This window comes from Pogoniulus pusillus, chromosome 15, assembly GCF_015220805.1.
Source record: "Pogoniulus pusillus isolate bPogPus1 chromosome 15, bPogPus1.pri, whole genome shotgun sequence".
Taxonomy (NCBI): Eukaryota; Metazoa; Chordata; class Aves; order Piciformes; family Lybiidae; genus Pogoniulus; species Pogoniulus pusillus.
The window spans coordinates 16,263,049-16,276,985 of record NC_087278.1 but is presented as its reverse complement, the minus strand read 5'-3'; the positions used below and the strand labels follow the sequence as shown (position 1 = coordinate 16,276,985).

The following is a 13,937-nucleotide window of genomic DNA, read 5'->3' as shown; positions in this document are numbered from 1 at the left end:
ATTATTAAATGACATCAGCCTTTGCCTAATTTCCACCCTGTACTGACAGATCAAATTCTCCACTAATCTCAAAAAAGGGAAGAGGCAGCCAGCCGCAACAAAAAATCACTCCTTGCTTTTAACCTGCTCTGTGTAGCAACATGCAAAATCCACGGGCTCCTGCTGTGTTGAAGATAGATACGTTGCACCCAGTGCTGCACTTTGGAAAGCCAAGGGACTCGGCGTCTATCAACCACCCAGAAAGCAAACGAGTTGTACTTATTTTTTCTACAGAAAATATTTATTTGCAAGAAATGAAAAGCATAACATACTTAGCTACATACATGTTTAGGCTACAAAAGCAGGTAGTCTGTTCTCTCATAGAATCAAGCAGAAAATTTAGATGCAAACCCAGCAATTTCTCTCCACTCGATGAACATGTTTGCAGTGTGAATACTCAGGTGGGACCATATCCAGATGACAGCACTTGGACAAAAATAGAGAGGCCACTGAACAAGGCATACAGAATTCAGCAGACTTAGGGCAAAGAGAACAGATATCTGCAATCAGAAAAGGTCTCAATGCAGTTCACCAAGGAGTTTAGGGGGGTGTGCTTTTGCACTTGTATCATTGTCCTTTTCATCTTAGGTTTAAATGTTCGCACAAACCCATAGCATATCCACATGAACAAAAGGAAAGATCAGCTGAAACGCCTTAGGCGTGTCACACACAAAATGACTCAGAGTCACAAGGTATTGTTTTGCACGGCCCAAGGCAATAGCTTTGACCCTTCATGAAGGTACCAGCAGGTAATTTACCCAGGGAATCTCAGGGAGAGCAAACTGCTTCTCCTCCATGGCATCTTACTGCACCTGTGGGGCAGTTAGGGCAGTAGAGATCCCAGGGAAGGGAGATTATTAGATCCTCTCTCAGAAGAGCAGCTCAACAAATTGTGTTCCTTGAGCTGTCAGCTCCCTGGAACCATTTTTTAAGGCTAACTTACAGCATTACAAAAAAAAAAAAAAAAAATATATATATATATATATATATAAAAGCATGCATTCAAAGCCATAATTCTGCAGAACAAAAGCAACACCCAAAGATACAACAAAGCCTAAAGCAATAATTTTTTTTTTGTACCAAGTCAGAACTGTCCTACAGAAAGGCCAGAAAATTTATGCACACACACAAAATGACACAGTGCAACAACTTTCAGCTGAAAATTGTTAACAGGACAGACTTCAGATAGCAACTCATCCAACAGCTTTACAAGTGCTCAGTGATGTGGAATGTGAACAGGTTTCTGAGATAAAAACCTGGACTTTTTGTTGCACCAAGCGGAATGTGCTCTGTGTGTTCAGGTAGATGACTTTCTTTAGTGATGCTTACTACATTAAAAACCCCAACTCTGCAGGCTATTCTAAAATTGCTCACTAGGCACACGTGTGCAGGCACACACATGCTCACACTTGGTCTTGCTAACCGTGCAATTGAAGACAGCAAGCTGTTACAGCACCATTGAATTACAATCTGATATGGCTAAGTCAGATATGAGCAGAACTCTGCTAAAAGAAATTGATTACCTGCCTCTGCTTCTCCCTCTCTCCCTTCCACTCCCTTAATTATGGGCTGCCAAAGTTCAAAAAGATTTTTACTCACTGGTTGGAAGGGAAAATGGCATAGACTATAAAGGTCGGATATGCATAGACAGGACTGCGCAGTACTGAAGAGTGAGTGGAATAGTAAAGCTAAAACAAGGAGGGGACTAATGAAAAAGACTACCAGTGCTGATTTATGGAATCAAGAACTAGCAGATTTCCCTGTGATGTCACCCACCATTTCTCTTGTCTTTTCTGTATGACAGGACTACAAATCCAGCTTTCCCAAGATTTGTTCTCATCTATTCACTTCCAACTCTGGGAGAGAGTGTGGAGATAGGCTTTAGGGCAGAGAGGAGACTGCTGGTAATAACATCCAAACTCCATTTCAGCATCACAAAAGGGAGTTTCCTGAAAGATGTCCTCTTTTCTACGCAAGAAGTCAATTCACACATATATACCTTGCTAAAGCAGAAAAAGGCCTGCCATGGAAACCACAAAAACAAATGGCAGCTTTCCTCTCAATCCTGGAATCCTCGGTGGATAACTGATCACATAAACAAGGCAGTACTAGCTGGAATCACACCTCAACATGCCCCTAAGTGCCCACAGTCATTTTATTTGCCATGAGAAAGCTGGTCCACTGACTGAATCCTTACTTCTTATTTGTAAAGATACTAACATCCAAGAAGCTTCTTCATCATTGCAACCCTCAAAGCTGCTTATCCTTAGCACTATAGTGCAAAGCAGCAAAGCATCACAGCACTACACTACTTCTATAGGCTAGCATAACTTTTGTAGTTACAAAGTACTGACCTACCATTTCACCTTCAGAATACAAAATGTTCCCTTTCTAATTAGTGACTTCAGAAAGAAATATTTTAGTCACCAAGAGTATAAAAATACTCCATATACTTCCGTTCCTAGCTGCGTGGGTTTTGTACAATGGCCTCTTGGCATTAGCTAGAATCTAGAGCCCAAATACTCAGTGGAAATCCCTCCCAATGTAGCAATTAGTACAATTCATACACTTGACCTACATTCTAAATGTGTCTAGACAGAATTCACCACTGCTAGTTTGGAGGGATGGGAGTAGAGAGGTGGGTTGGTTTCTTTAGCAGGACCAAAAAATCCCCAAAATAAAAAAAAAAACCAAAACACCCCACACCAAATTCCCAAACCCAACTAAACAACAATAGAAACAACAAAACCCAAACAAAAAAACATGAAAAAGATTTTAATTTTTTAGCTCTACAGTAAAAATTTTAAAATAATAAATTGAAATACACTGTTACACAGAGAGATATGGAAAAGGTCCCCTGCCAGTATAAAACAGACCTGCAGCCTCCAAAAGTAAGTGAGAAGTGTGCTGCATTGTATCAGCTGGGATCTGGCCTAAGAAGCTCAGCCTTATCCAAGTCTGTGCCACTGAAAACACAGAATGGCATGGATGAAGTAAAAGAAATGCAGCAAAGCAGTACAAATAGCCTGGGGGGGGAAATAAAAACACAAACCAACATTATGTACACACTGGTAACAAGATTAGAATTGTCACATGCCCTGTGCTTGATACTTTCTAAATATATATATATATATATAAATAATGCCCTACATTCCTTTCTAATTTATCTCCCTAGAAGCAAAGACTTGACAGATCTAGACATGCTTTAAAGCCACAGGCCATAAGGTAAGTTTAATAGTGTGCATAAAATCATGCTGACAAGCAGCATAATGTTACAGCTGAAGACTCTAAGGATCACTTAAGTCCTCCAGTGGAAATGGAAATTAAGTAGCCCACCTACCTTTGCCTACCCTGTCCACACAAGCACAATTCCACAGCACCAAGTCACTGATCACCTGAAGAAGTATATTGGCAGAAGGCTAAGATCTCAAGCAAGATATCTGAGTTAATGAAAAGCACTTATACTGGCATCCTCCCCAGATATCACTTACTACTCCTTCCCTGTGCCCTTAACACAGAGCACGTACAGCTGCCTCTTCATGCAGTCACTCACACTTGGGTCACCACTGGACAGCTGAGGCTGGCAATGCAGTTGTATGTGTCTTATCTCCTCTCTCCACCTGCTAGATTTGTAACACTGGCATAAACTACCTCTGGAGATAGTGAGGTCCTTGTTGCTTAACAGCCTGTGAGGGAGTCAGATTCTTTGGCCCCTAGTATCTAGCAGAGAAACCTGTTATATTAAGGCCCCTGAAGGAAAATGGTCACAAACATACCCAAGTGAAGCAGAGCTTTTCATTACTATAAAAAAGCAATATTTAATAAATTTCTAAGCAAAATGCATGCTAGGTCAAAAGATTTCCCTAAAGAATACTTAAAAATAATTTAAAGGATTACACAAATTAAGATTACAGAAATAGATTACCAGTTACAAGAAAATTGGTACAGCCATCCTGGCTTGGGTGAGTGAGCTCAGAGGCCTGACCCAGACCATGGCCAGCTTCAAATGCTCCAGATGAAAACATGACTATCTCCAATCTGATTTGAACCAGCATGCCCAAATTAAGTACACGAGAGAGCAAAGCTTCAATGGTGACTAGTGCAATAGGTTTTGGAGAAAGGGGAGGTTGTTTGAGGTTTGCAAACTCATTTGTCCCTTAAGTACCTAGAAATAATTCAATTCTGTTTTTAATACAGTGAAGTCAGCTCTATCTGCAATGGGAGGTGATTGACCTAAATGGATCACTTTAATGGGCACCAGCTCAGGCAGAGCTGCCTCCTACTTAAGCACAGTGCAAACAGCAAGACTAATAACAGCAACGCTGTGCTGGATGGCTTGGGGCCTTTTTTGCTGGAGGCTTAACCATTCAGTTGCCCTCATCAGCTGCAAAACATGAGTGCTTTAAAGAACAAGACCATGTAAGGAATCTTCACAAAGATGACCTTTCCAAATACAGTGACCAGCCATATGGTAGCAGAGAGGTTAATCCCACCTTTCTCCTGTCACTTTGCTGACCTCATGTGGCTAAGCAATGCAGCCATCCCTTGTGGCACTCACCAGTGTTCAGTATGTGAAGCATTAAATCTTTTTTAAGAAAAATTAAAACAATAATAAAAACATACAGAAGTTGCTGGATACTGGAATGATTCAGAGGACTCAGCAAGATCACGGTTGAAGGGAAAGAGGCTGATCCATGCTAAGGAGGAGGGAACACCTGCAAAATAGACTACCCAGCATCTCTCCTCTCATTGCCACCAAAGACAAAATAACAAAAAGGCACTTGTGGAGAAGAAAGGGGCATTACCTAGAAAGCACATCTGTACACCAAAACTCATTACTAACTCATGGAGTCAGGCACATGTTTCACTGCCACTAATGTGAAACACATTCTCAAAATGGCACAGGAGGGACTGATCCACAGCCCCCTGTAATTCATCAGATTCTTTCCATTCATTTCACTGTGTTTCGAGTCAGGCCTGAAGGTGGTAAATAGGATGCCAAAGGAAGAAAGTTTAAAGGGAAAGAAGAACAAGAAAGGAGCTGGTATGGCAGCCCCTGTAATAAAATACAAATCCATTATTTTACAAAATGGAATACTTGCAGGAAATACCTACTGTACATGGTAAACAAACTACTTGCAAGGCTAAGTTAGTTTTTTCCCTTATTTCTCATTAGGAAAAAAAAAAAGCTTCCAAAATTTGTATGATTTTTTAAAATCTACTTGTGGTAAAGTAGCTACACTAACCTGCTGAATTAGGATTTTCACATTAAACCCATACTCAATGGAGTCTGAATGCCCTTCTGTAGTAACCAGATGAAGCCTTGCTCAAATCCTAGAGTAGCTTCAACTACGCCACTGCAAGGACAAATTGCAAGCACAGCTCAGCAAAGGCATGGTCAGGGCACTGAGAAAGGGAGTGCCTTAAAGGCAACAGCTACACAGGACAGAGAGGAAACAAAGCACAGAGAAGATTACTGGACCAGGCTCAGACCTGATCTTGGCTTTTCCACCGAACTTGGGTCAGTCACTTCAGTTGCCTATGTGCCAAACTCATCCCTCTTTTGCCTCATCTCTTGTCTACCAGTCCCTCACGGCAGAGGCTGTCTTGCCATACATTTAATGCAGTATCTACCACCTCCAGGCCTCAACTGTGCCTAGCTGGGGCTACATATATTCCTATCACCTCAGCTAAGCAGTTGATCTAAGAACACATCTCTGGAAAAGGAGGTAAGACAAAGATACGACACACAGCTTTATTTTAGGGCAACTGGGTAGGAAGTGGGTATTCAGCGGTATTTCTGTGTCTGATTTCAGAGTTTGCCCAGACCATCTGCAGGTTAGGGAAGCTCAGTTCTCTTCATTGAGACTGCCTGAACAAAATTTTGCAAAGCTAATAAATACTATTTACAACAGTAACAGGAAGATGTCAAGGAAAAGAAAACACAAGATGATCTGAGACCAGGTCTCATGACCTGAGAAATTCTATCAGGTCATATGACATGAGAAATTCTATCAATGCATCTGGAAGCCAATAAATTAAATCCATATGGTCCTCTCAAGAGGCACTTCTGGTTTGAGCCTTACACTGATTTAGTTTGTTGGGAAGGAACTGATTTCAGCTAAACAAATTAGCCCTAAGAAGACTACAAGACATCCATCCAAAGCATTGAATAAATTTAACAAAACCTGCTTTCTAAACAGATTTAGTTAAACTACTGTAATTTTCCCACACAAAGTGTGACAAGACAGCGACTGATCCTTGCTTGAATTCCACGAGGGTGGAAGCATAAAAAGGCTGGAGGGGAGGAGAGAAAGAGCTAGGGGAGAACAATTCAGCAGCATCACTGCTCACCCCTCCCATGCCTGTGCTGCTAACTCAGCAGTATCAGGATCCTTTCTTGTGCCTTCAGAAGGGGGCTACATGCTTCTCAATCCCCACAAAAGGCTCGAGTGCTGTTGAACAGTAGGCACAGAGCTGCATCTAGATTATGGGCAGTACCACACTGCATCTCCTCTTTCTTTCAATTACCTTCTCCCAAGAAGCCTGTCACCCACATGCTCCCTTCAGTTTTGCATATTTCACTCTTTTACAGAATGTCTTTGTGCTCAGATTAGGATGTGTGGCTGCACGCACACACACACCCACCAGTCATCAGCACACTGCTGGCATCATCTGCCATTACAGTTCAATCCTGCCTTTGCAGTATTAGCCAGGAAAGGAAGAAAAGCAAAGACAACGACTGTGTGTGAAGTGAGGAAGGGAGTTACAAAGACGAGAGATCCCATCTGCAGTCACAGCCTCACCAGTCAATGAAACAGTTGTACTCCCTCTCTTTTGTACTTTGGTTCACTGGGGATGACAAGCCAAGGGGACTTTGGTTGGAAGTTATGTGGGAAAGAGGGAAGTCAAGAAAAAAGCCTTGTTTTTATTTTTATGAGGTGGCATTGACTCTTCTATCTATTTCAATTATCTTCAGCGTTTCGTTTCCTTCTAGTTCAGAGTTGACTCTGCAAGGAACAAAAAAAACAAAACAAAGGTTAATGCTAATAGTCTTTTTTTTTTTTTTTTTGGAAAGACACATATTCTGTGTGAACTGCCTGGTGCTGAAAAAGGTATTCAGTGTTTATCAGGTGCTTGTCAGTTGTCACTGAACCGGTGGTCATCTCTTTGGCTCTAGGTATAACTGACACAAGATCTCAGAAGGCAAGCCTGGGGTGATATGGCTCATTCTAGCCCTCAGAATAGCTTGCAAAATCCCTCTCTCCACTGTTTGCTGTGCATTCTACTGCTTTTTAGCAGAGAGAAGACTTGGGCCAACAGAGTAGTGCCAGGACAACAAAAAGTAGAGTGGAAAGAAAACTGCACACACGCATTTAAACCTCCTTCTCTTTGCAGAGGCTCCCAAATCCAATACTATCCTGGGAAATAAATAAATAAACATTATCAAGGAGCTCTGTGTTAAGTAGTTCAGATAACTTTACAGGTCTGTCTCTGAAGACTGAGTCTTGCAACCTTTTCACACAAATGCTTTAGTATGATCAGTGCTGTTAGAAGCTCTAGCTTTTCACACCCTAACCTCATAGAAATCCCAGTGAACCACATCCACTCAACTGGCATAAGCTATTCCTTTAGGAGACACAGAAGTAAGTGCTTAAACTGGGTAGGCACAGCTAGAAGGCTTACAGGGGTTAGGTTTCTGTCAGCACCACTGAACTTTGTAACAATATTGTAGTAATACAGCTACAATCACTTCTCCAGAGTAACAATAACTTTACCTACAAGCTCTCCAGATAGCGACCAAAATCTTAATTTATGTTTTGCATGAATAGCATAGCTGAGCCACAGTGCTATTGCTGGCCTCCAGACACAAATGACAGTGACACTGAATGCACATATGAGAAGCAGCCCACTCTGCACTCACCTGTGCTGCTGCAGGCCCAGCAACACTGATTTCTCTAGCATTGTCTCATTGGCTATAGTGAACTGCACAATATCATCCTGCTGTGTCCCAGGCATGGCTTCCAAGGACAGTGCTGTGTACTTGGAGGTGTCTGCTTGCCTGTCATTGCGATCTGCAAAGGAGATCGGGCTCGACGACTCCTCTAGTTGGTGAGGCTCTTCATAAATTAGCAGACTCCTTGACCTCACTTGCATACAAAGATAGAAGACAAATTGATGAGAAACAGGCATCTCAGAGAACAGCTCTGGTTATTTCAGGAAATGGAAACTATCAGAGCAGAAATAAAGCTGCAAAGGCCTTTCATAGTGATTAATTGGTAATTTGATACCTGAGGAAACATACCACAGCAATGGCTCTGAATTACTTGCAGAACAAGACCAAAATGAAACAATCCCTTTGACAACACAGACTAGAGGCAACTGGTTCACTACAGGTATACAACCCTGCTTCCTACCCAGTCCTTGGAAGGCTTCTCAAAACTAGCAAAGGATGCACAAGTTGTGTGTTTTAACAGTGTGATCATTTGCTACCAAGTAGAAATCCTTCTACCTCTTACAGACCACAAGCTTTATAGTTCCACAAAGAGTAAAAAAAATCTGCTTTAATCAGAAGTACCAGACGTTCTAATGGAGAAAGGCTTCACCGACGGCTGTGAAGTCTTCTGCCATTAGAACAGCTTGCCAAGCTATCCTTGGAAAGACAAAAGTATACCAAGGAATGGCACAAAGGCAAGAGGTGCTTGAGCAGAGGGCTAAGGATAGGAGTGGAAAACAAGTGCTGAAGCACAACCGAGCCAGAAGCAAGACTGGGATGATTGTCACTTACCAATGGAGTCTGTGTAGGACTCTGGTGAGGAATGCTGCCTGGGCAACACCATCTTTGTAGCCGAAGGATATGGCCCATAAGTTTGAGAGAAGCTGCCAAAAACTACTGCAAAGCATAGCACCACCATCTGGCAAAAGGAAGATGCAGAAGAGGTAAGTGCACTAACTCTCAGCCCACACACACACATCAAAAGTAAGAATCAACACAAAGCAGATCTAATACTTTTTCAACCTAAGTAATTTGAGGTTATTTTCATCACCTCATACAGTCCTTCTTAACAAAGAAACATATAAATAACATTTCAGTGTTTTAAAGGGCAGATTTCAATGCTGGAGATTGTTTTCAATGTCTGCCACCACTTCGGCCTGTAATTTTATTTACTCCCAGAGTTGAAAAGCCAGTGCAACCACCACGTGTGCTTTACAGATGATGCTGGCAATTTCCAAGGCTATTTCTGCTGCTGGCCCCAGCATTGCTTCAAAATGACAGAGAGGCTGACAGAATAGGAGAACAATTTAGGCCCTGAAAATAATTTCCATCAATTAATAGCACTGGTACAAAGGGACCTTGTGTCTGAGTCCAAGTTCATCAGGCAGGCGGGCTGCCTACCTCAAAATTAAGTGTCAAATTATGAAGAGAAGTTTTCCAAGATGAGAATTTGCAAGTGGAGTGCTTTGCAGAAGAGGGATGTGCCTTTGAGCAGTGGAAAGAGATTTTCATTCTGCTACAATTGCCAGTTTTAGGGACACTCACCATAAGACAGGTCCCTGTCTGTGTGCTAGCTGCCTTACATGAACGGGACACTCTCCCAGCAACCATGGCTTGGAGTCTCTGCAACTGCTGCAGAAGTGTTCTGGAAAGCAAAGACAACAGACAAGCATCACACACACTGATCTGGTTAAACAACCCTTTGCTTCAAAGTCCAGAGCTGGCACTTATGAAAAGGTGCAGAGAGTTAAAGCCCCCTCCTTGAAGTTAGTCACCAGGAATATTTTTAATTTTACGAAGTTTTCACATGTATTAACATTGGAACTTTCAGAAAGATCTTTGCCTTTCCCTCACTTATGCCCCTACACAATTAATTCTTTAGTACTTTCAAGAAAGTTTTTGTAAATAAAAACTGTTTTTTCAGTTTCTCTACAAGAAACGACTCTGGTAAGTGTACAAACAACTAAAAGTGCTCTACATGCAAGCGACTGGACACAGATACAACCTGATTCAGTGCCATAAACACAGCACTACCTGAAAAGGTGCAGAAGCAAGTTTATAATTGCTCTAACTGGTGGTGGAGCTATCCAGCTACCTCCTTTTTCTGAAAGCCTGCTGTACAGGGGTTGGGACCACATGCTGGACCACTTTCAAAGAGAAGGTCTTAAAGTCAGGCACAGATTCCATTTCTCAAATTAAAACAGCACTTTACTGCCGTTTGCTAAACCTTCCAGAAGTTGACCGAAGTCACAGATGTTCTAGTGGGAGGTGTCCCCGTCTGTGGTGGTGGGTTGGAACTAGATAGCCTTTGAGGTCTCCTCCAACCTAGACCATTCTATGATTCTATGCTTATAAGTAGCTACTCTATGCCTTTTTGAGGTCACATCCACAATAGCAATTCTCTTGTGGTTTGAGTCAATAGTCCCAGACTAGAAAGACATTATTCCTCTTCCTGGCTGTATCATTAGTTACTGCAGACAGGATATTAGTCATTTAAATGGAAGATTATCTTCAAAGTATGCTGAAAACAGGATTTTCATAGTTTCACAGTAGTTTCCATTTTGTTTTCATTAAGGCTTTTTAAGAGACAAGGAGCAACCTCAACACCTGTCCTCAACAAAAATATAGTACAATTTAGTACCAAGATGTCAAATTTGCTTTTTGTTTCCAACTTTACACTTCCTCTGCGAGTCTCCCACAAAACTCTGGGCAATAGCTTTGGAGGCTGTGACATCAAATGCTAAAGCAAGAGTCAAGGTCAGGATGTCAGAGAAAATAGAAGGATTATTTTAAGACCAAATTGGCTAAAAGCTAATTGTAGGACAGACCCAGCGGTGCCTTCATAGCTCAATATACACAGGTCTGCCTATTATTATAGATTTTTTTAATCATCGATGCTCATTGCTAATTAGGGTTTAATGAATTCAAGGACTTCAGGAATGCATTCTGAAATGAGCACAAGGCATGCTCATAGCACAGTTTTATTTGGGCCAGCAGATCCTTCTTAACTTATTAAGGAAGGATCTGCTTGCATGCTCTTGAGAGCATGGTTTATTCTGCAACTCAGTATTTTAAAACAGAAAGTGAACTCATCTAATTCAGTCCCTTATTCTCTAGAGAGATCATAAGCAAACTAAGAGATGCAAACACTGTCCATCACGTAAATTAAACTGCTCCCTTCTGCATTTCTCCCCAGTTCCTCCTGACATCTAGTACATAGCATAGGTTACATGCATATATGGTGTATTTCCAGCACAGAATATGCTGCATGCAGTATTTTCACCATATGCCACCAGCTGTGTTATAAAGCAACGTCTTTTTAACCTTGTAATATCTGTGCTATTATAACTCCTTCCCCTGTTCCAGGCCTGAGTCACTGGGCTCAACACAGAACAGCTCTGCAGAGCAAGAACGAAGAAGCCCTACTCCTCCTCCTCCTCCTCCTCCTCCTCCCCCTGGTGATCATTCCTGCTACTTCTTGTGGAGGTGTGTGGTGGAGGGTTGCACAGGCCTCAAATGACTGTGTTTACAAACCTATTCATGCCCGGACATGTTGTCCCCCCAAAGGGTGTTACCCTGCCTAAACGTGGGGTAAACAAGTTAAGGGGGACAAAGGGACACAATAGCCTTGGTGCCTTCCAGTCCGGGTTGCCTGCTTGAAGGTTGAAGCAAACAGGTTGTGTAAGCTCAGGCGCCTAGGGTGGGGAATCCACCTGAGCCCTCTCAGTATTTGGGGGTATCTGATCCCCAGACTTCACCTTATTTGGTATGTTTTGGCCTGTTGCCAAGCCCCCATTGGACAGAATTGTGGCCAAGGAACAACAATTGCAGGGCCAAAACTCATAGAAAAGGGACAGTTCAGTGTCTCTGCTATCCCTCTCTCGCATCTCGCACCTCACTCCTCTCCTGCCACCCTCCTCCACCTGCTGCTGCTAGCCGCTTCCAGCCGCCTCTGGGGACCACAGCCGCGGCATGACTCCAGCCCACGGCACCAGCCCAGGGAACCGACCAAGGCGCTCCCGGCCAGCCGCCGCCCCAGCTGCCGTTCCCAGCTTGACTGTGCCCGTGGAAGCTCCGGGCAGAGTGCCCCAATAACCCCTGAGCTGAACTATTCAAACCCACGATATTTGGGACCATCCAAACTGACTCCAGCCAGTGAGTAACTGAGCAAACTCGATCTAAGACAGCATAAACTCTCAGTAACTTACCAGTGGCACTTTCATGCCACAGACTCTCTTCCTAAATCCTTTCAAACCTCTGCTAAATTCCCAGTTTGCTGTATACAGACATTCTGTAATACAGTCTCGGAACCGCATACAAAGAACTTGTGTGGGGTAGCTGTAAACAAGTTTGGGGAAGGGGGAATTCCTTGTGTATATAATATGAAATTATTTAAACCCTTTAAAATTCGGCCTCATATTTCATTCCCCCAAAGCCCAGACGAACCCCTTCATGACAAGGTGTCAGTGAGAAAACAGCTAATGGGTGGTGAGGAAATCAACGGATAAGAGGCAGTTCTTATTTATGCTCACCTCTGTGTTTGTGTCCAATTTAAAAGACAGAGTGGGCAGAGTGGACGCAGAGAACCGACTCCAAAACGCTCTCATTTTGGTAAGTGTAGTCAGGCAGGTACTCTGAAGACTCCTATACATAGAGGACAATTCATTCCCCACATTATTTACCAACTCTCTTCACTTAAAATGTCTTTCTCCTTCAAGTCAGTTACCTGTTTGAGCACAGATACTGTCTTCTCAACAGCCAAGGACTCAGTGTTGGGAACTGACAGGCTACAGCTGCATTTTCTAGCTAAGATCAAGGGCCAAGGCATGAGCAAGAAAAAAGTTTGTTTATTCAATGGTGATACCAATTTACCCTGCCTTCACCAAAATGGGGCCCTCCTTGATGCTTTCATTCTCTATTTCCATCTGGAATGGTGGAAGACCAAGGTCAAAAGAGCCTTCCCATGCAAAAGCTGCCTCATTGATTTTTGGGATGGCTGTAAGGATTACCTGGACTAAGAGCTGAAAAAGGAGCAGCATTCTGCTCTGGAAAGCAGGGAGTTAGGTTGAACTAAGATGCTCCCTCTAAATAGCAGCAGGAAGGCCTCCAATGCTTTTAGTGAAACACAACTGCCTGTGACTAAGTCCTAACAGGAGAAAATACAATCCCAAGGCAGCGTGCATAAGGCGATTTGCACCCCCAGGGACTATATTCACTGTGTCTGACACATTTCCCAGTGATATTCAATTAGAGGGTCACCTCTGTAGGAGGTGTGAACGTGCTTTCACGCTTTTTACTGCCAATGGAAGCACCTCATAGGAAAGCTGTAAAGTGACTGAAGAGTCCTGCTCTCCCTTCCACACGCTGCCAGCAAATTCACTCTGCTTGTGATGTCTTGCTTTCATGTGCATTCATAGTCATCCTCAGAAAAGCCCCTTTCACTACCAAAGTAAAGAACAAGTCAAGGCTTCCCCTCTGCTTCCAGTGAAACTTTGATTAGGGAGGAAAAAACAGGACCTAATCACCTGGGAGACTTCCTCAATTCAATGTTCGTGTTTAAAATGCAACACTGATTTAGACAAAAGAAAAGACAGCTTCCAGGAGACACCAAGCACTGTTTACTTTGATCAAATACTTGGTGAGGAACAAAACCCAACTTTGATAAGGAGAGAGAAAAATATTCTCTCTTCCAACTCTACACATAGATTCCTTCTCTTCCTGTCCAATTAGTAGAAGAGAGCAAATCCCAATGTAAAGCTTTCACTGTAGTACCAAACTACCTCAAAGGGAAAAAAAAATCCACATTTTTTTCTTCATTTGAATTACAAAGGCAATTTTTCACCAAAGGCATTTCAGCATAAAAAATACAGTCCTGCTGCTTTGAAAAAAGCAGTGATGCCAG

The 13,937-nt window shown here is 42.6% G+C and overlaps 1 protein-coding gene across 3 annotated transcripts in view; it reads right to left on the bottom strand.

The window, feature by feature from the left end:
• Window positions 1-258: 258 nt before the first annotated feature.
• CREB3L2 (cAMP responsive element binding protein 3 like 2) overlaps window positions 259-13,937 on the bottom strand; it is an 81,523-nt gene continuing 67,844 nt past the window's right edge. For all 3 annotated transcript variants that reach the window (XM_064155530.1, XM_064155531.1, XM_064155532.1), the window contains 4 exons: window positions 9,581-9,680; window positions 8,828-8,954; window positions 7,964-8,189; window positions 259-7,049 (listed from right to left, as the gene is read on the bottom strand). In XM_064155530.1, coding sequence (XP_064011600.1) covers window positions 6,974-7,049; window positions 7,964-8,189; window positions 8,828-8,954; window positions 9,581-9,680 — 529 coding nt within the window. In that variant the 3' untranslated portion in view covers window positions 259-6,973. The remainder of the gene's footprint in view (window positions 7,050-7,963; window positions 8,190-8,827; window positions 8,955-9,580; window positions 9,681-13,937) is intronic.